We start from the raw sequence: 24,442 nt of genomic DNA, 5'->3' as shown, positions 1-24,442 counted from the left end.
CAATCTTTTCCCTTCACAACCTTAATTTATTATCCATCACTGTTTTTTTTTTTTTTTGACTTATTGCGATCCGGAGCTAAATCTGATATATCCCTAAAAACTACATAAATTGGAAGGAAATATTGCTTTTTATACACAAATGGAAATGAAACGGCCAAGTATTTTGAGATTTTGAAAAAATAATCGGAAGATTTAGTACTTTGTTTATAGACATTAGATTTAAAAGATATCCATCTCCCGCTGTTCCTCCATGAAGGCCCCTACAGTCATTTATGTGGACATGACCCCATTATCTTAGTTGTTTTAAAGAGTGGAGTGGATCGATCTGTAGTATTTTCTGCAAAAGTACTAACTACTAGAAAATAGTAAGAATCCTTAATTTGTCCCTCAACAGGAAAACAAAAACCTCAAAAGTAGAATAAGTATTCTACAAAGTCTATAATCATTAAACTATACTAAGATTTACAGAAAATAATAAAAATGTGAATGCAAATTACACAAAGGATCCAAAGTTTACTGACATTCACAAAAGTCTAAAAGAACCAAACAAAAATTTTAAAAATGGGACACTCCTCAGGGTCACAGTGAAGTTCTGCTTAAGTAGCAAAACCTTATCTCTAATGGAAGTGTGTGTGTGTGTGTGTGTGTGTACGCACTCTGAAACCAGTGACCTCATTCCCAAATGAGGCTTTTTTTAAATTTTATTTTTATTGTTGTTAGTTCTCCCAAAAACAGACTTTTGTCCTAATCCATCATGGTCATTCTCAGTGTTTCATAATAAAGAACAATTTATTCGTTGGTAACTTTTAGCAGACACTGGAGATGTAACTTGTTGATTTCTCTTTACTCGGTAACAAAAGAATGAACTTGAGGAAGATTTTAATTTCAAAATTAGACATGCACCATTAAATGTGTGATTTGCTCCTGCTGCAGAAACTTTAAGCAGATTCTTGTCCACCTCTCTGGGCACGCCGCTGCCGGTTCAGACAAGGACGGGGATGTGCAGCAGTCACAAGGTTTCAAAGTTGCAGGGTCAGGAGAGTGGACACATGCAGGCCCTGTATGAAGGCACGGAGGGACCTTTAGCTGCCTTGGCTAACCTGATTGTTGTGTCCAGTCATGCCCTGTAATCTAATCTCTGCAAGCACAGAGAAACAATACATTTAGATTCAGCCTCTCTTGGAAACACCAGCTCGTTCTATTTAACCGCTGAATCATGCCAAGAATACCAGGAGCAAAAGGGAAAAAAATGTAGATAACAATAACAAGTCTATTCCTTCTACGCATCCAGATTTTGAGACTATTTTGGATTTCTGGACACATTTTGAGAGAATTCTTTTAGTAATTTGTGGTAAAACAAGTGCTTGAGACTGGGAGACCTGATGAAATGACAAAGCCTTGACAATGAGAAGATAAATTCAGGAACGTTACGAGGTGAACTGGCACGATTGTTCAGCCCGTAAACGCTGACTCAAGCAGAAGTAAAACTCAGGAACGCAGAAAAAAAAAATGTGTCCCGTCATCTGACCAGTGAAGAATTAAAGATGGGTGACAGCTTTAAAAGTGCAAGGCTTGTTGTACAGAGTAAACTCTACTTACTCAGCGGCTTTAACAGCATTCACACAGTAATTTCATCTTCATTTGACAGATTATGCAGCCAATCAAAAAGAACCTTTCAATTTGCATGCAGGCTTCTTCTCTAGGAGCTGCCATCTTGTGGCTGCTGTTGACATGTTCCAAAAAAAGCAGAAATGACAATTCTAGATTTAGGAACAAATATGCTTTATTAAAAATATAGCGTTAAATTAAAAAAAAAAAAATCTATTATTTCAGCTAAATCTGAGATGAAACTTTAAGCCACATTTCCCTCTCCATTTTCAAAATGGTTTTCAGTTAAAGTTCATTCACAGCCCTAAATGTGTGAATATTACCCAAACACTTCATAGGTTTTATGATAACAAGTCAAGTCCTGTGTAAAGCGCTTTATTACGTGTTTGATTTGTGATTAAAAATCTCTCCCAGGCTGGTTGAAGATGGAGGAAACCCGGCTGGACGGAGCAGAGAAGTTTTGTCCGTCGTATCAAATGCAGCACGAAGAAAAGTTCTCAGGAAAAACCTCATGTTTCCCACGAGACGTCGTCCTGTTTTAGGCTGTTTCTAAACTTCTGGGTGTCTCGGAGGAGCCGCAGGTTGCTTTGAGTCACCGTACTTTTACTTCCTTTCTTCTTGGGCTTAACGGGCGAGGGGGCGGGTGGCTTGATCCCGCTCGGCTTCGTGGCCGAGCGTTCCTCGTCACGTGACGCGCTCTGGGTCAGTTTATGGACCTGCAGAGGAGCAGAAGACAGGGAACATCAAAACCTACAAACAGAACCAGAGATAGCATGCTGTCTGAGCTTTCTAACACATGTTTTATAAGTTTAAAGAGAGACTTAATTGATAAAATGCTTTATTTTGAATAATTGGTTTGTCTATAAAAGAGTGAAATCACCAGGTGAAGTTTTAAATTTAATCTAGTATGTATGAAAATGCAAATATTAAACAACTTCTCATTTAAGAGTCTATTGTTTGCTGCAGATTTTGAGTTTTTACCATTTTTCATACATAGGAAAAATGGAAATTGTAAGTTGCCTTGCGGTAGAAAAAAAGATCAAAATCCACCAAAGTAGCACCTCAATAAGGTGCACCGTGATACACAAATTAGCGTGTGTTTACAGCATTTTAAAGATGGCAAATATCAGGATTAGTCAAACAGAATTATGGCTATTTTCTGGCATCTATATTATATGTATCTGTAACAACAGACTTTGCATAGAAGCAGGAAGAAAATCTTTGGCTGAGCTAAATGTGTTTGCACACAAAACTGCTGGCCTGTAGATGCTCCAGAGGACTTCCTGCTTTATTCACTCCTGGTTTTATTTGCAAATTTTGTAGGTTGGCTGTGAGCTGAGCAAAATTACCCCCCTAAAAAAAAACAAAAAAAAAAAAACGTCCAGCCCACTCCAGTTAAAGCAATTTGTAGTCACACACGTAATCCTACAAGAAGATGTATAAAAGGGTTGCTGTGCAGGAATAAAACAATTTTAATCACACTGTGATAGCCTGTTAGACTAAAACTGCCTTAGAGATTAGATAAACTACTGAAACTTGGGTGTGCTTACAGAACAAACATACAACATCTTGAGTTATTAGACATTTTAAAAACAAGTTCTTTCGCTGCACTAAATAAAAGTTCAGATACCGTCTGCTGGTGTTTGCGGAGCTTAGTGATCTGAGCTTCCTTCTCCTCCATCCGGGCGACCAGCCTTTCCAAGTCTCGCTGAAGGTCCTTCCTCTGCCCCGGCGCTTGGGTTGCTTCTATCTGATGCTGCAACTCCTGATGCTCACTGACAAACACTTTCATTTACAAATACTGACAGATGTCGAAAGAAAGCGTACGATGAAACAGACAGGATAAGAGTTACTACTCACAAGCTCATCTGTCCGAGCTCATCCTGCAGAGCCAAGAGCAGGTCGGACAGCAAGCTCAGCGACTGATCAGCAGGTGGACTCGCGGGTTTCTGGAGCGCAGCGGAAGACGCCGAGAAGTCCTTCTGGAGGCTTTTCTTGGCTCCGCATCCAGACCTGTGCAGGGCGCTCACTCTCTCACACAGCTGGGGCTGGTGGTGCTTCATCATGTGGAGGATGCTTTGAACGTTGGCATGAACCGAATGGCTTGGACTTGTCGACTGCGACGTGCAAAGAGAAATGAAGTCAGTCAAAATTATTCAAAGAGAGAGGGGAAACAAACCTGTAAGCAACAAGAAATGGCTTACTGTTCCTGCAACAAACGGCATTATTTTGTGCCTCGGGCTGCCTGAAGCCAGCTCATTCTGTTTCAGAGATTTCTGTAAAAGATTCCAGCTGTCGTTTATAAATTACACATAATCTAAAAAACCAGCGGTTAATACGCATTAAAAACAAGAACACTAACTGTCTTTTTAGTTTTCTTCTTTGGCTTTGTTTCTTCAGTAGATGGCACAACCAATCGTAGGCTGATATCCAACTCCCTCTGCAGCTGTGGGTCGGAACAGTTTAGGATATCACTGAGAAATACTTTTCTTCTTTTAAAGCTACTTTAAGGATTTTATTTAACATTTATGGATGCATTACATGTATGTTTTGTACATTTAGGCAAAAAGTACAAGAAAATGGAACATCTGGATGTATTTTCACCCTCTATTTCTTGATAGCATGTACACGTGTATCTTTGAACTTGAAACCCCTCATTGCCAGTCTGAACCTTTCACTTTACTACTTTCAGAAGATTGTCACTCAACATTAACAATGACTAATATAAGATCTAAAAATAACCAAACATAATGCAGGAACAGAATGTTAGTCCACACAAACAGCTTATCAAATATCCTACTTTAAATGTTGTCTTCAGGCACCTTTCTCCCTCCTTCAGATGATCATCAACTGTATCCAAATATTTTCTAATATTAGGTGTTTTGAAATCACCTTGTTGGTATAGAAACGCTATTTTCATGCCTGTCATAAGGTGTTATATTTGACATTTTTTAAAAATAAATATGTAAAACAATGGGGCCACACGTGGTGTTGGGACAGGATGTAAATTAACTCGTGGACTGACCTCATCTGCCTTCTCCTGAACAAGTTTACGCTCATGTTCTTCTTTAAGCAGCTTCTGCTCCAAAATGGCAAGCTTCATCTGAAAGCATCCAACACAATGAAGCAAAACCTTATAGTTTTGTTTGTAATTATTATTAAGTTAAGATAATGAAATATCAACAAGTAAGTTTTGTTATTAGGCTGTCATGTTGTAAATTTGAACAGAAAGTTTTAAATGTATTTCCATAGCAGTTATAAAAAGTAAGTGGAGAAAAAAAACAGGTTTTCAGTTTCATGAGCAAAGTTCATGCACTCAATCATACGCACTCTGTGTGATGTGTGCACACAAATGCAACACTGTGCACCAGACTCTCAAAAAACTTTATAAAGCAAGAAAATTTGTCGTCTTGTGTGCAAAAGCTGCTCAAAAGTACAGCTGAAGATTCTTTGTGGCAGCATCGGCATCATTATCATATGGCACTAATTTGGCTCACTTGTCTCTGGGTGGAGTATTACCACGAAGGATCAGCATTAACAACAAAGAAAAAACAAAAAAACTGCAGAGCTGTATCACACCAGGCCATATCTTATCATGGAAACTCGCTAATGTGTTACCTCTGCAAGTGTTTGGGTTCGGCTCAGTTTGAGATATTCAGACTCAAGCTTCTCCAACTTTTCCCTCTGAATTTGGTTGTTTGAACTGCTTTTTAGTTGGCTGTGCAATGAAGCCTGTAAGAAAGTAAAAAGAAAAGAGAGTTTATTATATTACCAAACTGATTACTTATATAAAGTTGCACCATTTATATTTCTTTCTTTAAAAAAAAGGTATGTAAAAGTTTATTATTTCTTGTACTGGATAAGATCAAGCTAAAAGCTTGAATTTAATTTAGTTTCAACCCTTTACCTCATTTTCCATCAGAACGTTCCTCTCCTTCTTGACATTTTCAACCATTTTCCTCATGTAGTCCAGCTGCTTCTCGAGAACTTTACAGCGAGCCTCTGCAGACTGCAGCTTTAAGTCCACCTCTGTCAGAAGCACAACAAGCTGCTGAAACCGTGTACGTATGATAATCTGTGTGTTCACAACATCATTGGTAAGTAGTTCAAGGTCACACAGAAGAGCAGCAGTTTCTCTTTACACTCACTACTTGCCTTTCCTGGCTGAGTCATCTGTTCCCAGAAAGCTGGCTGAGGTTGACGCAGTGACCTGCTGACGCTTTTGCGCATCGTGGGAGAACTGAAGGTAACTCTTCTCCGCTTGTTTCCGTTCCAGCTCAAGCTTTTTGATTTTCTCCTGGAGGGTCTTCAATGCATCGACAACGGCTGAGGAGGAGAGTTAGAGAAAAGTCTACATAAACGTAACAGTATTAGGCGTGGAAAATTAAAAGTTATAAAAAAGGAAGCTGTGCAGCACCTTTGCTGTCAATATTATGTGGGGTCTGAGACAGAAGGCTCGCAGTCTGGTTCACGTTGGAAGATGATGGAGCAGGAAACTCCAGCTGTCTCGATACTGATAATATCCTGTCTGGAGGCTGGTAGTAGCTCCCAATGTAACTGCTTTTGGAGGGTGAATCTGAATTGTCCTACACACAAGAGAACAATCCATTAGAAATAAATCAAAATGCCAAAAAAATATGTAGTCTCTAAAATTAACCATCAAGAAAATGTTTCACTCCAATCAACACCTTCATTTACGTGACCAGTGTGTCCCAGTTATGAGTCAGGCAAACAAAGACTTTAACAAGCCTCTGTTGTGAGGAGAGTGTAATCTGCAGGTGAATCCAGTTTACAGAACATCTCAGCTTTAAAAGCTTGAACTCCACACTGTTTGCTTTTTGAATTGAGAATGAGAAGCGAAATGTCTTCAACTACAGTACAGAATAGAAGTCAAGTTTTTTCTTTTGGAATTTTTTTTTTATACCTTTTTTGGATTTACCATGCCCTGGATGACTGAGAATCACCAGCATATCAAGAAAATGTGTATCAAAAAGCTTACACAGCCCAAGATAAATTCTGCTATTACAGTATTTTCTTTTACTGTTGCATTTACCTCAATGCAGCAATGTCTTTTGCAACATTTCTTACATGTTTTAGTTATTTTACAAAGTATTTTATCTTTTTCTAGTATCGTACAATGTTGCCTTCCTTAAACAGCTGTATGATTTCTGAAACGCTGGGGCATTTTTAAATGAAAACATTTTTGCCAAAGTCATGTGAAGTCCAGTTTCCCCAGAAATATTATCCTTCGTGGACTGTTTAATTAAAAGTTAGGTTCCTTTACGTGATTCCGGTTCAAACGAGTTTTGCAACTCAAGGTTATCATTTAGGAACAAAAATAAACTATAAGTACGGAGTTACACGCTTCATGTCAACAAGAAATATATTTTCCTCCATGTTTTTGTTTTACGGATGTTTTGTAGCTCATTATTATTTAAACTGCATAATTACCAGTCTGTATTGTGTTGGTAAGCAAGTTAAACGTTTCAAAACAACCAAGTAAACAAAGGAAAAGCTATTTTTCTTACATATTTTCGACTAACGGCTACGTACAAAAGTAAACAACGACACATTAAAATCCAACGGTAAATTAGGAAATGTTACCTGCTCGTTTTGACTTTCCATTATGTACCAAGAATGGCAATAAATGTTTTAAAACGATTCGTGTAATTATCTTCACTTTCTCGAGTTACAGAAGTTCGTTAAAAATGTCTTTCAGCGGCAGTTAGTCATAGCTAGCGATTGTTAAGCAGTCCGCACTTTTAAATTTCCCTCCATTTTCCCGCTCTCCTTACTTTGGTTCCGCCTCTGCACAGTTCCTCTTTTAGACTGTTCCAGACGTTTCAGTGCTGCTGAAGATATCTTGAAAAAAAAGGAAAAGGCATATATTATACAGCGAAGAAATAAACCTTTAGCAAGATTAAATACAAATACAAATGTTTTATCAAACACACTTATATGTATGCAAAATTGAGCTTTCATAATGATGTTTACAACAATAATCTCTTTCTCTGATCTGTTTATTATCTCTCTGCTGTCAAGACAACAAATAAAAGGCTGCTGGTTAAATGGTACAAATATTATTGAATATTGAGGGCATCACCTCAGAGTTTATAGTGATAACTTTGAACTAAAAGAAAACATCCTTTTATATTGGACAGTTTATTTAAGGGAAATGTGCTTATTCTTTATTTACTTCCTTCATTTCGGATATTGTGAGTTGGTACATTGTCTTCAAATTGTAAGCCAATCCTTTGTCTGTATTTGTTTATCATTCTTTTATCTGTATTTTGACCTGGAACTTGTTCCTGCTGCCTTCAGGGCTCCCTTGAAAAAGAGATCTTGTGATCTTAATGAGACTTACCTGGTTAAATAAAGGTTAATTGAATAAAATACAAAGCATCACATTGTCTTCAGACAAATAATCTGTGCAGTATAAAGTTGCACACCTGCCACAGCCGGATAGGGATTTATGTTTTCAAATTTTCTGCAAAGATATTATTAACACATTTAATTAGAAAGCACATCAAATTCCTAGAAATCAGTTTTATTATGTTTCTTCAAATCAGTATATTATGCTATGAGTTTGTCCATACTAGCTAGTAAATACAAACACGGTTAAACAGTAAGTAAATGGAAATGTACAGAATTTCCACCTTCCTTTTCTTCTTTCCCTTGTTTTTTTGCCTGACTGTATTTTCTGATAAACAAGAGAAAGGGGAGGAGTAGAGTGTGGGGAGAGCTTTCTACCCGCGAAATGTATGACGGGAAACGTAGTCAGAAAGCGGCTTTTTTCACAACAACATTTCGAACGAAAAGAATACAACTCCCATGATTCCTTTCTTCGCAAACAGTACGTTTCTCGACTAACCAATCGTTTGTCGGGATCTTAGAGTTACCGCCCCTGAAGGAACTCAGGCTGCGCTCATTGGTTAAAATTGCCTGCCAGTCAAATGTTTGCCTGCCCTCAAGTGTCTGCTCGCCTTGCTGTTTCTGCGCTCTCTGGTCAGTGCGGAGGGAAAGCGTCCAGTAGCGGAAAACCTGCACCGAAGAATGTGGACAAAGTGAGTATATGTTTGTGGCACTTTCTGTTTTAAGCTTCCAGTGAAGGTTTTATGTGTGGAAAATGGGATTTTCACCGCCGTGTTTGTTGAATTTGCTGGCGTCTTTGTTAACGGTCAGCTGGAAAAAGCGTTGACAGGAGAGGCAGACCAGCAGCTCCAGGCTGATGAATGGACTTCACTAACATGTCGAGCTTTAAATTCCCTTTAAAAGTCACAGATTTTTAGCAAACATCCAAAAAAGCAGTGTCTGTAATCCTTTAAATACCAGGTCGCAGAGTTGGTCTTCATTCTGACATAACAAAGGTATAATCAGTGAATTACTGGCAGAATTATTTCACCATAATTGTGGGTTAAATTCATTTTATTGCTGGTAATTATATGTAAAGTTAGAGCTCATCTGTCACTTTTTTAAATTAATATCATCAATTGTGTGGGGGTATTTTGGATTAGCCTTTTCAAGAATTATGAGCAAGATGCTAAAAATTTTGCTGTCATGATATATTTTTATCTGTAATTGTTTTTTGCACCTTTGTTGCCAGACGAGTATTTATTATGTGTATATTATAACCTTCCAAAATAACATCTTTGACTGTTTACAATAAAAAAAATTTAATTAACATTGCATTTTCAAGAAAATAAATGTTAACTGCAACAAAATGAGTATTTTAACCTCCAGTGTTCAGTAGAACAATTTTTAATAAAATGCAGTGTCTTTCACCTTTGCCTGCACATTACAGTGCATTTTATTTTTACAAGATGATGTTTTGTGTTTTATTAATACTTGTTAATGGCTTATTTTGGCAATAGAAGTGACTGGCCAGTTTGGTAATCTGTCATAATAGTAATAACAATGCATAAGCATAGGCATAGTGAATTCTTTTTTAAAAAAAGCATCTTACCTTGCTGTGTGTTTGCAGCCTGTTGTGAAACAGCACAAGCATTAGTTCTACATAAAATGATGGAGGTGCAGGATCAGGACTCTGTGGGGAGATGGGACGGGCTGGGCAGCCGCGATGCCGGCTCCAGAGCTGACGCGTTGGAGAACATCTGCCAGGAGGTCATGAGGAAAGTGGAAGCCATCAACCCTATAACAGCCTTGTCCCCGGCGTCGGGAAGCCCTCCGAACAGTGACCTGAACGACATCCTGGTTCACCTTCTCATGCTCTCCAAGCGCTGTCCCTTTGAAGACGTCAGAGACCGATGCACCCAGCTTCTGCAAGACATCCAGGTAAAGAGATTCCTGTTTTAAAAAGTCCTGACAGTCTGGCAGATTTTTTTTTCTCATTCTTCTCCAGCGTGCGTTGAATTGTGCTGCTGCCATCTGCCACCCTCCCCTCTTCACCTTCTCATAAGCAAAGCAAACATTGTGGTTTCGTCAAAAGCTTTCTCAGAGCAGTAAATAACAAAACACAACATCATAAACTCCATATTCTTAGTGCTAAGCTTTTACAGCAACAATCCCCTTAATTAATCATTAATTGCTCCATTGTAATATCTATCTATCTATCTATCTATCTATCTATCTATCTATCTATCTATCTATCTATCTATCTATCTATCTATCTATCTATCTATCTACCTACCTACCTACCTACCTACCTACCTACCTACCTACCTACCTACCTATCTAGCTATCTAGCTGAAATAACAATTTTCAAGGGCTTTTTAGGCTTACTTGGTGTAAAAACATTTTATATTTAGAAATCTGTCATCTATTGCAAGTTAATCTAAAATTATTTTGATAATTATGTTATTTTTAATAAACTAAAACACATTCATTGAGGAACTGGAAATAATTTACAGTAGTTTTAGGTGTTAAGCTGATCATTTCAATATTAAACAGTTGCCTGTAGAGTACCCCTAAACCTCCTGATTGCTCTCAGTAAAAGCAGCCATCACTCAGGAGGTTAAATGGCCAGATCCTTTACGTCACAATAGCGTCATAGCTTTTATTATACGTTTTGTAATCAAAAATCCTGATAGCAATAATATCAGCTAAGTTAGGCACAGTTTGAGTAGTTTGTGTGTAAAACATGCCCCAACTTCTGTACATAACACTGATCAGGATGTTGTTTAAACCCACACAGCAAGTTCTGCCAATAAAAAAATATTGACCCAAACATGTGAAGGTATTCTCCAAGAGCTCTATTTACTAAAAACACTAATGTCCTTCGCCATCAGCTTCAAAACAAAATGTTGCCTAACCTTTTCTTATTTAATCACAATCTAGCACTGCTGCTGTCATTCAATTGTGTTTTGCTCAGTGCTTTTGTTATGCTGCTGATTTGCCAAATAGATGTAGGTTTTCCTTATAGGGCAGCTGGATTCTCGCAAGATCAAAAACCACGAGTGATTTAATCTCACTTGGCTCCAAGTCGTATGTTTGTGGCCAAAATACCAAAGTTTGGATCAATAAGTGTCCCGTACTGTCAGCTGAGGGCAGTTTTTATGTGTGACAGAAGTCAACAGCTCTTTTTTTTTTACTGATTGTAACTGAATGTGTGCTGCTGCCCTGATTGGTCGAAGTTTGCTCTTATTGGTGACAGACAGCCGCTTCGTTCAGTCTGCTAAGTATTTCTTTTACAAGTGCCCTCCTCTTTTCAAGCATTTTTCCATCAGTGGGGGGTCCCAGATGCTTCTGTATTAAAAACCTTCTGACACCTCAGGTTAAGTTTAGCCACCCTCTGGGTCAGTTCTTAATGAATATAGAGGTGTTAAATTACAGGAATGTCATAGGCAGGCAGAATGGTGATGCCTCTTGACAGTAATGTCTCAACTAAAGAACTTTCAGTTCACTTTTACTCTCTTATTCATATTAATGCAGCTTCCTTTTCTGGAAGGGGAAGGATTATGGTGAGTGTGGGCCCCAGCTTATATAAATAACAATACTTATTATGTTCACATTAACTCCAAGGTTTCTGGTGACACAGAGCAGAGCTGCTCTAAACTTTAAGGTAGCATCTAAAGTCTGAAGCACAGAGAAACGATCAGCTTACCATCTGAAATAATAAGAGTCTGCTTTGTCACAGCTTACTATCTTGATTAGCCATTGCTGCACAGCAAAGTCTGTTCTCTCACAGACAAAATAATTTTAAAGTGTTGTGACAATGAGAGAGAAAAATCAAGATATAGACTATCAGCAGACCAAGTAACAATGTTTTATTTAGCCATATAAACATTTATCCTAGTGTGTCAAGATTACATGGAGCAAAATAAGATGTAACTACAGAGCTTTGGTTTAAAAAGAAAAAAGATCTGGTACAAAAAGATGCAGACTTAGGTTGCTTGATTGAATTTACATCCATAAAGAGATTCTGCTGCACGGACCTGAGGTTAAAGGTGAAAATACAGAATACATAAAACAGCAACACCGTCTTCTACAAAGAAAATAGGAACATTTACAAAACATCATGGCTCAGAGTTACACAGAGTGAAGTCATTTAGTAAAACTACAGCACCGTATTGACTTAAAAACTGTAAAATGTTTGAAGCAAATTAACCAGAAACCCTAAAAACACATCAAGCAGCTGTTAATCGATGCAGGCTTCGACAAATAAAACTCTTTCCTGTAATGTTGGCTTGCACCTCAGTGGAAATAAGTAAAGTAAAGCATTTAGAAAAAAAAACCCAATCATGTAAAGCAGTAATGTGATTTGGGGTCCCCTAAATCTTGGGTCCCTGGGCTACTGCTCTGGGTAAGCCCTTCAGAAAGTCCGGCCTTGACTAACGCTATTACAGTTCTAAAGAAATAGAATAAATTATAAAGAAAATTTAAATGTAAATGCTTCTGACAAACCAAATACTGGATTCATCTTGTGTGCCGATATTTGCATCCTGCTCCAATTACAGAGTCCCACTGATAAACAGAACCTATCTTTAGGTGGCCTGGTATGTTGTTATTCTCAGGAAAGAGACCCGTCGATCGTGGCAGGATTCCTGTTTGTGCAGAAGTGTTTATTTGAAGACGTTGAGGAGGGGGGCAGAAAGCTGCTTTGAGGGTTTAGCAGCGCACCACAGCACACACCGTCTGGTATTTCTGAATTATTCTAAGCCCCGTTTACCCAGAGCTTGCCGGATACTACATTTACGAGCCCAGTGTGGCAACTTATTTTGTTCTGCCTTAATGCCAGAAGACTTCTCTTCCTATGACCAACAGACCTTTCTCACACTGACGGGGATGGGATGGGAGGGGGCTCCAGCTCAGACGGACCACCAATTCCATCAGATCTACTGTTAAAGACAAAATCTTAGAAAACAGAGAGGCAGTCTTTTCTTCTTGTCATCCTGAAGTCGAATGCTCCCCTGCTGTGTCAGAATAATGTACCTTTTTAACTCACGAAACTTAAACATGGAGCAGCTTTTCCAAAGTTTGTGATCTGGTGAGAAAGTCTTTTTTGAGCATTTTATGAGCTGTAAAACAAGGTCTTTGCATGAGTGAAGTATGAAAAATAATCCAAATAATGGTACAATTATACATGTGTGAACACAAAAAAATAATGCTGGTAGATTCAGAACATGAGGGAAAGTGTGTTGGCACCCTTATTATTGCTACTGTACATAAGAAAATAATCACTTTTTGAAACTTTACTTATTATTAGGAGAGAAATTAAGCAACCTGCCAGATCCTGTTAGGCCTTCTTTTATTTTTTTTAAAAATGGATTCATTCAATATATTTTAGTTGAGTTCAGTTTATTTATTTATTCATTGTATTTCATTTTTGCTTTTGTTTGTTAACGTGTGCTCAAGCAGAACGGGGCTAGCTGTTTTCTGGTCACACAGATATTAGATTATTTTTGTTAGTCTTTTCATTTGGCCCTTTTTCCCCCCAGTCTGATTCATTTGTTTATTCTGCAGACATCCGATGAACATTGTAGAACAACTGTCACTCTGCGCTGGATTTAGAGGCTTGACCATTTGAAGTGCCAGGCTTCCCTAATATTGCTGAGTCGCAGGGGTCAGGGTTTACGGGGTCATGAGCAAAAATAGGGTTCTGTGTGTTCGGGACGGGGTCAGGTTCCCATAGATGATCCACGTGTGAAGATCTGCTGGGCTGAACAAAGGTCAAAATTTGCTTGTCGGTGCAACTGATCAAGTATGGCGAGCATAAGCAGATGCCTTCAGAGAACCTCATTTTGACCTCTGAGCTGAGTCTAACTGCAGCACGAATGTTCACCAGATAATTTACATCCTGCAAAGACACAAAGATGCAAACAATAACAAAGAAGCAATTATTTCTAAAAGTCCTTAAAAGGGTGGGATCAGTCCATCAGCTGATTCTTTCTAACTCCATCTCGCTGTGGCTGAAAGAAACCCAGTTTTTGGGACAGAAAGGAGTTTATTTGTGTTATGTTATTAAACAGCTGTGCTAGTCTTTTACCCTTACTGTATATAAAAGCAAGAAATCAGCTTGTCCTTGTCATCACAAGGACAAGCTGACATCAAGTCTTTAAGTTGGCTTCCAGTTAGTCAGAGAGTCCCTGTTTGTTCTGAAAATGATTAAAAAAGATACAGAAAACAAGGGCTTCAAATTATAGTCATCATTTTATGGGTAGGATTGGGCTCAAGGTTTAACGTTAACCATTCAGTGATGCTGACTTTGTCAAGTTAAAGAGTCAAGAGGAATGTTTGAAAAGAGTTGAGTCTAATTTGCAAATTCAGTTTGTGTATTTTAGAGGAGTCAAAGGTGTAAAATTACATCAGTGTCTTTTAAGACATTTTTATTCTAGAGACTGGTGTGTCACTGACAAACACTTTGAAATATACCATTTTTTATTAACTAAGATTAGATTTTTGAGTCTTAAGAACGTATTTTTAGGAGGCGTTGAAAAGTTTGAAGAGTCTTTATCATTCAAATTTCTAACCTTTTTTACTTGAGTTGTACAGTTTGCACGGTGTAAACTAGCACAAAAGTATTCAAACATGACCTTGCTCCTGACATTTTTTATTTTGGTTACACTTTGACTCATAAAAAGTTCACAATTTCTTTTTTTCTGTTACTGAAAAATACTTTTATTTTCCTTTAACAAATGCTCAGTTTTGTTTTCTGTTTTCTTTTTGTTTGGTTAAATCTTCAATGAGGCACCGGTACTTAAAGGCTTGGTTTTACACATACTTATTTACCTAATTATAGCCATTAATAATGACTAAGCGGTCCCTGTAATAAACACTTACATGTGAATAATTAAGTGAAATGTCTTGCTGGTTGTGGCCTCCTCCCAGAATAAACTAGAACATGTGAAGCTCCAGTCTCTCTGAGGTTACATCATATATTGATAATTGTCTTTTTTCTTTATGCTTGATTTATTTATGGAAGTGGTAAAACATGTCATCAGTCATAAGAGGCTGAAAGGGCATGACCTGCCTCGAACGTGTGTCAGGACTGAAATATGTATGATGAGGCAAGCACGGAGCTCTCCCAGGGAGCTTTCTGATCTGACTGAAGTCTTTGAAACTGTGCTGCTTAGTTTTGACTGGCTGTGGATTAGGTTTATATCAGAAGCCTTGTCGTCTGTATGGGCCTGTCTCAGTGGTGGAAAAGCTCTGGAGAGGCCACACAAACAGACCTGACTTGACAACCTTGACAGACAGGCGCGTGGACAGATACAGCGTGACTTTTCTAAGAAGGCAGGCTCAGAGTCCACTCGTAAAGTGGGGCTTTTATTCAGGGAACGGTTAAAATCCGTGCTCACAGTCACAGTGGCAGGAAAAAAGGTCTTTATGACTGCCTTTATGGATGAGCGAACAAACACTAATTACCTGTTTCTGTCTCTGTTAGTGTGCCGTGTCCGTCTGTTTCAGCACGTTTAACAATTGATTTTTAACTCTAAACACTAACTTTATGAACCCTGAGATAGGAAGAGGGTTCAGCTGTTTGTAGGGGAAAAATACAGAATTTAGCTGACCAGAGTGAAGGCAAATTAAAATCATTAAATTATGTTTTACTTTACCTGCTCATGAAAGTTTATTCTACTGTATCTTAATGATTTTTAAACTCATTAGACAAATATAAGTATTTTAAGCCTAAATGTTGTCTGTAGCTTCTGGTAGTACGAGCCACTTGTAAAAGCACAACTTATTTCTTTAACTATTATTTAAATTGTCACTATAAATCTTTGCATTCTGAGCACAAAGGCTGATCTGATTGCCTTAAAAAAGTAGTCAAATTGCTATCTAATTTAGAATTCAGTATGCTATTATTAAAATGTTTTTTTGTGTGTGTATAGTCATATGAAATACTGAACATAAGGAAGTTTGTTTTTCTTATGTCTTAAAATCAGCTTTTTATACACTACGTTTAAAATAAATAGCAATATCTCACATTATTATGATTTTTTATGTCTTTAGCTTTTATTGCAGTCTGTTTTAGTTTTATATCAGTTGAGTGAGCAGACAATCAAAAATTTGAAATTAAAAACAACTTTATCACATTCTAAAATACAATGTAAATAGAAATATGCAATTTTATTCGATATAAGCAAATCCAGCGTTTTCACTAAGCCTGCTTTCTTGAACGCACTCTAGTTCGAACCAGGATGTCTCTGCTTAACGTTCATTAAAACATGAAGTCAGACGAGAGCCTTGTTGTCAGACAGATCTGCTGGATTATGAGCATTTCCAGCCAGTCCCAGGACAGACAAACTGTACAGTCATGGGGGGGGGACAGCAGCAGCAGCAGGCGGTGACCTTTGGCACAGTATTTGTACAGTGAAATGCGTTGTGGACATGGAGGATGTGATAGAGAAATAAAGCTGCGGATTTACAGCAGCTTGCCAGCTGGGCAGAGTGGTCGGACAAAGTGGTGATGGGAGCTTTGGGTGGGTGGGTGGGTGTTGGAGCTGTCTGCCATATCTGTACAACATGAGGTGCTCATTCTGGATGAGGCTTCCTGCAGATTTCCTGCATTATTCCTTGATAGTTGGTGAAGTTGCTTCTGCAGGCCTCGCAGCTCATCCTTTGGTGCTTTTCGAAATTGTTACAAAATAAATGCGTCACTGAGAATTTAGTTCAGTCTTTGTGCAGAAAAAACATGGAAATTTTGATGTGCTATTCTTCTCTCTCCTCATCTCATATTCAGTCCTCATGTCATGATTTTGGGTTCTTTGTGTGTTTTTTTTTTAGATTTGTGGTTGTTTGTTATTTTTCCATTTTTTCTTGTTGTTTTATTTTATATTCCTTGTGTTTAGTTTGTCTTTTTCTCCTCGAGTCATCAGCCCTTTTCCCCCCTGAGTCATTTTTACCTTCAGTTAACCATTCACACCTGCTCCTCATGTTCATTACCCTCAGCTGTCACCACTTTCTCCCATTCCTCCCTGCCTCCTTATACTCCCTGCTCTCACTCTCTTCCATCTCTCATACCGTCTACCTGCCTGCTCCCCGTGTCCTCCTGGTTGTTTTGTGCCTTTTGTATTTACTCTGCTGCCCCATCAGCCTTTAATTTGGTAAAATTAAACTCTTTATTTCTTCTTCAAAACCCGCCCTCGAGTCAGTCTGCATCCTTGGGTCTTTAAACTCACCAAATCCTAACACACCAGTCCGCCGTCGTCTCGTTTTGCGGCATTCTCCTTTACAGTTTTTCCCCACACACTTCCATCTCCTTTCCTTTCTTTCCGCCCCCCCCCCCTTCGGTTCCTGAATAGCACGGCCAGAAATAATCGCGGACGAGCCAGCACCCCCATCCCCCGAGTAACTGTGCCAACCAGCCCACCCCATTACTGCACCTCATGCCGCCGGTGCCATGACGACTGCTTATACCGTTAAAAAGCCCGTACCTAACACCAACCCATTTCTCCTTCTGTGACAGCATAATGCAGGTGTTAAATATTTTAGTTTAATGCTTGCTATAATGAGGACTGATCATTCTCCCTGAAAGCATTTTTTTTTTCCTGGTAGCACCCCATTTCCTCATTTTTTTTTAGCTGGAACTAAAAAAAGAAATGTGATGTCTTTTGATCTTGTATTTGCAGCTACAACAGGATTGACAATGACCTATTTGCACATTTCTCCCCCACTAGTCTTGAGCGTGCAACCAGCAGCACACTGCACTGGCCGGAAGGTGGAGCTTTGTGTGTGTCGTTGGATCAAAGTGGGAGCTTGTGTGTTCGTATGCTTTCCTACTTGGACAAAACTGACATTCAGATGCATCTGGGTTTGGACAAAGATTGTTGGCACATAAAGATGGCGTGAACGTGTTCTGTTTTCTTCTAATTAACGATCTAGGACTATTAGAAATGGTAGTTTTGGGAGAGGGGAAGGTTTGAAAGCAAATGAGGAGGTGGGACAAACACTTTCTGTGTTCAGTAAGCCACCTCCAGTACGAAGATACTTCCTCTCCTGCTCGGAGCCTGCCTTAAGGTTTTCTTACAATAAACAAAATCATATAATCATTTAGGAGGACACAGTCAGAAAAAAGGCTTGCTCTGTTTTTCTTGTACGACATGCCTCTGTGAATTAAAACTATTATTTTTCTGTTTTTCAATGATATCAAGATTGTAGCGTAGTAAAGTGCTTAACCAAAACACATCAATACTTTCTAAGCTTTACCAAACATGGTGCATCTAAACTGACTCTTGTTACAGTAAATTTACCTCTTGGTTAAGAACGGTCTGACATTTAGTCGTTCTTTTCTGCTCTTTTTTTGAAGCTTTTATTTTTAATCTTGTTCTATCAACTGCAGATTACCTTGTTATTATCGCCTGCCTTTCATGGTGGTATACGTGTGTGATTGCCTGTCTGTTAGTAAAATATCTCATAAACTAGTGGATCAATTTTAATGAAACTCCCAGAAACTAAATCATTGAATGTGCATCTACAACTGACTGAATTTTGGAGTCAACCCTATTCAAAATGGCCACCACAGCTAATCCATTTTATTAAACACAAAAAAGGCTAGAAATCAGTTTATTTTATAGACACTGGGCTAAGCTTTGGTGCAGCAGCAGCTGAGTATTCCCAACACACACAGATTGCACAAGATCTTTGTTTAAACTTTAGGATGCATCAATAAATGCTAGTTCATAATTTATTTGGCAGAACACATTTTAGGCTTGTTTTAGTCTAAAACATTGACAAGATTTCCATTGTGGGGGGAAACAGAAGGTTTTGTCGGTTTATTTTAAGTTGCATGGACTGTACTTGACAATAAGTGCCAGATGGAGATGACCCAAGGCCCACTTCAGGCCCTCAGGCCACATTTTGCCCTTGTGGGTTCTAAAGCCACAATAGATGCATTTTGGATGTGCCAGTAATACGTCTGAGCTAGCAGTCTGAACTCATTATAGCAAAATTAGTACAGTTTGAACTAATACCAACAGCTAAAACTGAATTTTTTATGAACACAGCTCTCCTGACATTTGGACTTTTATTGTCTTAGACATTAAAATGTCATCCATACAAAAATTACTACCCAGTTTGGTAATTACCTCTGTGAACAAAGGATCAGCTGAGCTGGGTTTGAGCTTCTCTTTCTGTGTCAGTGATGATCCATGGTGTAGCTGTTGTGTTCAGAAAAATGAATAGAAATTAGAAAAAACTGGAAGCAAACCTCCGTGAAGACCCATTATGATTGTGCTGTCGTGATGGGACTGAAAGCATCATTATCACTGATGGGTCATTAAAAGTTGTAGGAGCTGGATCGTGATCCCGATCACCACCAAAATTTAATCATTTGTTCTTGAGATGACCTCAACATTTCCTGAAAATTTCATCAGAATTGGTTCATTACTTTTCGTGCAATCTTGTGCACAGACAAACAGAAAACATTTACATCCTTGGCAGAGGTCCAAAATGACAAATTGTGCAACTCTTCCAACACCTTTTGTACTTGTAATCAGGCATTTCAGTTATTGCTTTATTTTTGTCCTGTCCTACAGTGGACTACAGCCCATTAACTAGTTGGTGTTCTCTGACCATTAGGAACAACTAAGATGCTCCTTTCTTTATTGCAGACATGCACATGTACATGCATACGCACATACCCTCAAATAAATCATGTTGCCACAGTGAAGCGGACTGAATATAACTCTGCTTTCCTCAGTCTGTGTGTCTCCGACACTTTTATCTATGGATTTAAGTGCCATCTGTTCAGGATAAATTTGATTGGATTCATTAATTAATTATGAGGGGTATTGCCTTGTGGATTCTGTTAGGAAAAAAAAAATCAATGCGTGCCTTTTATTCTCCACTTTGATGCTCATCCTTTTTACTCGACGAAACAAAATTGGTTGTTGAGTGGTTTCATCGTGCTGCATATTAAAGCACCTGCAGTTCAGAGTGGGGTCGCAGGAGGGCGCTCTGTACCAGCCGATTGCACACGTTAAGCTCCCCTTTCCAGTTGCTTACTGGGAATTTTCCATGAACTGTGCTGAATGCATGCAATGCTGCACATGATTATGATTTTTTTTTCCTTTTGCCCTGGTCACCGGGCACACATCCAGTGTTTGTGTGTGTGTGACTTTTCCTGTGTGTTTATTTATATGTATACCGGACTGTCTGTGTGTGTTTTTGTGTGTGTGTGTTTACACTTCTTGAGAGATTTATAGCAGTGAGCTTGCAGGATTTAAAAGGCATCTGTGGATCAGGTCACAAAACATGAACACCCTGGTGGCTGTGGTCCAGACTTCAGTCTGAGGTAACACATCAGCTCAACACCAGACTTAACCATCTGGAATACACAAACAAAATATTAGGGACATTTGTTTTTGCCTGGATCAGGACGATTTAATTAGCATTGAAACAAAGCAGTGCACGTAAAAATATACCATTAAATAAAAACTGAATACTGAAGAACTAACAAGATAGGAGTTATACCAACTTTTACAATGGTTTACATTATTAGATATTTAAACACATTATAGATTTTAAGTCTTTAGACTGACATGATTGCTGTGTTTCATAACAAATATATAAATTAAGATGGGCTCTTTATCTTCCAGTGACTACCTTAATTGTGTTAGCTTCAGCCACCTTCTGTTTGTGTCTAGTCATAAAGAAAAACAAAACATTATTCACACAAAATGCTCACTAAATGGCAAAGCCCATAGATGCGATCCAGCCCTATAAAGACCTCACACATTTAGACTTGAACTCAGCTGTGTCAGCACCTGACGGGTCATTTCCCATCGCAGTCATTGTGTGGTGCTGCTCGCTGACCGGTGTTGCTTCAAGCTTTACCCAGAGCCGTGCTGGCTTAGGTTTGGCTGCGATGTTGTTTTAGCTTGTGTGGTATTGTTTCAGGCTCGGTGCGTTGGGGTGGAGGGTATTGTGCTCTCTTCTCGAGAGTATTGTCCCAGGGCCCGATGTACGTGCGCTTGTTTATGTTCCAGGCCGGTTTGTCAGAACGGGGACACTTCGAAAGCCCCAGGACTTCTGCATTCCCACAGCCGCTCACTTGTGACCTCAGCTCTTTAGCTCCAAGGTCCATGCGTACGTGGTAGAGCGGCAGACGGAGGGTGTCTGAATATGTGATTGACGTGCAGTGTTAGTAGTAGCTGCTTGTGTGGGTTTGCCTCGTTGTGTTTACTTTGTGTAGGAAAACACACTCCCTCTCATTGAACAGAATGTCTGGCCTGAATCTGGACGAACAGATTCACGTTGGAGGTTGTTTGGTGTTGCAACACCCTCCTATTTATAGTTGTAATAATGCATTGTTCATACAGTGAGATGAAATCAAAGTGGTAACTCTTACAAATCTACAGTAAATGACTTTTATTATTTTACTACATGAAAGAGAAATATGACTAATAATATCTGTTTATATTCTGGGTTTTATACATATCTACTTTATATGTATGAGTGGACGGTGTTCAACACAAATGTGAACACCCTCAAAAAGTAGATCAAGGACTCGGTCAAATCCAGTTGCTCGGCCTACATTCAAAGGTTGTTATGGGCGTTAGCCGCATTTGTTTATTAGTCTGACCACAAATGTATCCAGGGTCAAATTAAAGAACCGCCTACTTAATGGCAAATTTACTAACAGCGTTGTTTCGATTACAGTCAGCATTTGTATCGATGCAACAGTAATCTGTGGGATTATTGTTGAGGAAATCATTTTGAGGGCTAAAGTTGTTGCAGAACTGGATTTTTAAGAACTTGTCAATGAGGAAAAAGACCAATTTTGTCCGAAATGTATCATCAGATGGCCCTGCAATTTCCATTTTAATTAATTTCCTCATTGATTGTACCTCCTGCGGTCAGCTTCTTGTAAAACGATTTGCACCAATCAAGTCACAAGTGTCTTATGCTGCCCCAGAAGTCATCACACCCAGGTTATTGCAAAACCAGAAGGATTTCTTGAGCTCAGTGACCAGGCTATTCAAACACAACAGCAACATCTTGACTAACAGAGGTTGGACAGTATCACGTTGATTTGCTGAGCTCAGAAGTACAAATAAATAGTTTATTACTGCAGGCATCACTATGTTTTATGTGCGAGGCAAACATTGGATTTTGACATTGGCGCTGGAGAGAAACGTCTGGTTTTTCAAGTCAGAATTCAGATTTTATGGGGCATTTCAATCGATTTTGTTGTTGTTGTTGTTGTTGTTGTTGTTGTTGAACTTGAAAATCAGAGATTCCAGCTTCTGAGTACAAATGGAATTTCACATTAGCTTTCCAGCGGTTTGCCGCATGTGCACCCTTTATACACAACACTTGTTTACAAAGGCAAGTTGTGTCAAAGACAGCAATCAACTTGCTCTTTAGCTGTCAAAATTTAAGATGTTGAAAGCGTCAGTGTTTGTGTCTTTCATCATCAAAGGTACACTGACACTGAGCGTTGTAAAATCTGACATGTTTGTGAATAATTCAGCTGAGGCGAATATATAAAACGTGGTAAATTCTGAACGCATTTGCGAATCTACAGAGCCATCAGTGGACCTGCTGATGTTCTGTTTGCTGCTCAGCTGACTGTTTGGCGTAGACGAGAGTTTTAATTGGAGAGTTACGGTTACGAGTGGTCATTCAGGATGCACGAGGGAACCTATTTTAACATCAGAGACGAAACAAAATTATTTAAAGTTGCCCACTTGTGGTATTTTAAATGGTTCTCTCCCTATAAGAAATGACGCCATTTTGCAGACATGAACCTTTTGATCCCTCTTTTTCAAGTTCATTGAAATAAAGAGGTTGACTTTGTTCCTAAAGTGGGATCTTTTTTAAGTCTGTAAATTTTAAATTCTTATTCTGACAGTTCAAATGTTAGAACATCAGGTTTTTGCTCAACCTGTCTTGCTCCACCATTTTAATCTGAGAATGAGGCGAACAGCCTTGTAATATTTATGCCACGGTCAGGAGCTCAAACAACATTTTTAACTGTAGCACATTTTCACCCCCAGGATGATTCATCTTCATTTATTTCGGTCTCTCTTACCTTCGCCGCATTGATGGCTTTGAGTTGCAGTCAGCTGTCTTGAAGCTTCTAATTTTGTAAGTGTAATGACATCCTGTTCTTCATTACTTCATGTGATATTGATTCACCACGTAGACCACCCACACATTTCGTGGATGCAGATCAAAAGACGCTTGGTGGACACAATCGTAAAACCTCCAGACTTTTACAAAATACCTGACCTGACTGTTAGACAGTTCAGCCTATTTTGATGGTTTAAAGGAGAGGTATTGCTCTAAAGAGGCAGTTTTTACACCGAAGGTTTTCAAGAAGATTTAATACCTTGTCTGCATGTTGACTAAATGTTTTATGACCTGTTTGTTTCTTGTGGGTGCTCAGCAGTTACAAAAAGCAATGCAAGTGAATTAAATTGATCGAGATTGATGTTGTATGTCCTCTTTTAAAAAGTTACATCTTTTTTCTGTAGTTTAGTAGTCTAAACTGTCAGATTAGCTGATAATTAAGCTGCTTCTTACATTGAAAAGAACTGAATATGGGGTTTAAAGATGGCAACACATTCACCTGAGTCAAATCAACTCCATTAGGTTCCTGAATGCACGACACACATTCGCACTTTGGATTTCAACAGCGTTAACCCCCCATCTACAGTAAAATGAGCCAGTAGATGGTAAACAGAAGACTCCTAGTTGAGTCATGATTACCAATTTTTTTTTCTCAGCACATTCAAATAGCACAATATGAAATGTTTTGTTGTTATTTTTTCTCCTAATCTTCCTAAACATTATTAGACAAACTGGATCATCTTCTTAAAGCTGTCACATAAGCTGTACAGTACGATGAACACTGCAGAAACGAGCATTACTGTAAAGAAAGATATGTTCTGCCTTACTAAATCTACTAAACCTGACTTACAATTCGAACCTTGATTTATTCTTTGACACTGACCCAATGCCTGCTCAGCCCTGATGTGTGTTTGAGCAGAAACCCATGGAACGGCGTCCTGTCCCTGTTGACGTAGATCCCTGCAGCTCAGCTCGGTCTGTTAGAGGGGAATATACCATGTTTACATTACATAATGATTTACACAAAGTAAACTCCTAGAATGTAATACCTAATAGGCTGTAACTGTCTCTCACTGTCTCATAATGTTGTGTAATAATGTCGTGTGGACCAGTACTCTTGCAGTGTTTGTTTATTTAGCTCCAACATTATCTGCACAGTTTCAGAGCTGAAGCTCGCCAAATAAACTCATGAAGTGGCACAGAAAACGTGCTGCCATCTGATGTTTTGGCAGTGTAATTGCAAAGGGGAGATAAAATTATAAGTCAGACTTACGTTGCTTAGACACATTTATCTAAGCATACAGTATTTATTGCCCGCTTCCTAAAGGTGAAATGTTTTGTGTGTGTTCTCGCGTCTGCC

General features: G+C 38.8%; 2 protein-coding genes across 2 annotated transcripts in view; one reads left to right on the top strand and one right to left on the bottom strand.

The window, feature by feature from the left end:
• Nucleotides 1-1,761: 1,761 nt before the first annotated feature.
• On the bottom strand, nucleotides 1,762-7,386 carry cep57l1 (centrosomal protein 57, like 1). Its single transcript, XM_017423207.3, has 11 exons — nucleotides 7,213-7,386; nucleotides 6,026-6,194; nucleotides 5,764-5,934; nucleotides 5,516-5,637; nucleotides 5,227-5,340; nucleotides 4,634-4,711; nucleotides 3,971-4,054; nucleotides 3,813-3,884; nucleotides 3,469-3,725; nucleotides 3,239-3,383; nucleotides 1,762-2,324 (listed from the first exon to the last, which is right to left on the bottom strand). Exons 1-11 carry the CDS (start codon nucleotides 7,231-7,233, stop codon nucleotides 2,118-2,120), a joined length of 1,440 nt encoding a protein of 479 aa, XP_017278696.1. The 5' UTR covers nucleotides 7,234-7,386; the 3' UTR covers nucleotides 1,762-2,117.
• Nucleotides 7,387-8,569: 1,183 nt separating this feature from the next.
• Nucleotides 8,570-24,442, top strand: part of sesn1 (sestrin 1) — a 65,126-nt gene continuing 49,253 nt past the window's right edge. The window contains exons 1-2 of the mRNA XM_017423290.3: nucleotides 8,570-8,672; nucleotides 9,590-9,900. Of these exons, the coding sequence (XP_017278779.1) occupies nucleotides 9,628-9,900 (273 nt within the window). The 5' untranslated portion in view covers nucleotides 8,570-8,672; nucleotides 9,590-9,627. The remainder of the gene's footprint in view (nucleotides 8,673-9,589; nucleotides 9,901-24,442) is intronic.

The sequence above is a fragment of the Kryptolebias marmoratus genome, linkage group LG19, assembly GCF_001649575.2.
Source record: "Kryptolebias marmoratus isolate JLee-2015 linkage group LG19, ASM164957v2, whole genome shotgun sequence".
NCBI classification, from domain to species: Eukaryota; Metazoa; Chordata; class Actinopteri; order Cyprinodontiformes; family Rivulidae; genus Kryptolebias; species Kryptolebias marmoratus.
The sequence above is the reverse complement of the archived record's forward strand: the minus strand, read 5'-3'. Positions and strand labels throughout refer to the sequence as shown.

What these genes read in the sequence shown, in the direction of transcription:
- cep57l1 (XM_017423207.3), bottom strand. Translation starts at nt 7,233, where the DNA reads ATGGAAAGTCAAAACGAGCAG. An exon ending in GAACCCAAACACTTGCAGAG is followed by an intron (nt 4,712 to 5,226) that starts GTAACACATTAG and finishes GGATGCTTTCAG; the next exon opens with ATGAAGCTTGCCATTTTGGA. An exon ending in TTCAGGAGAAGGCAGATGAG is followed by an intron (nt 4,055 to 4,633) that starts GTCAGTCCACGA and finishes TCCGACCCACAG; the next exon opens with CTGCAGAGGGAGTTGGATAT.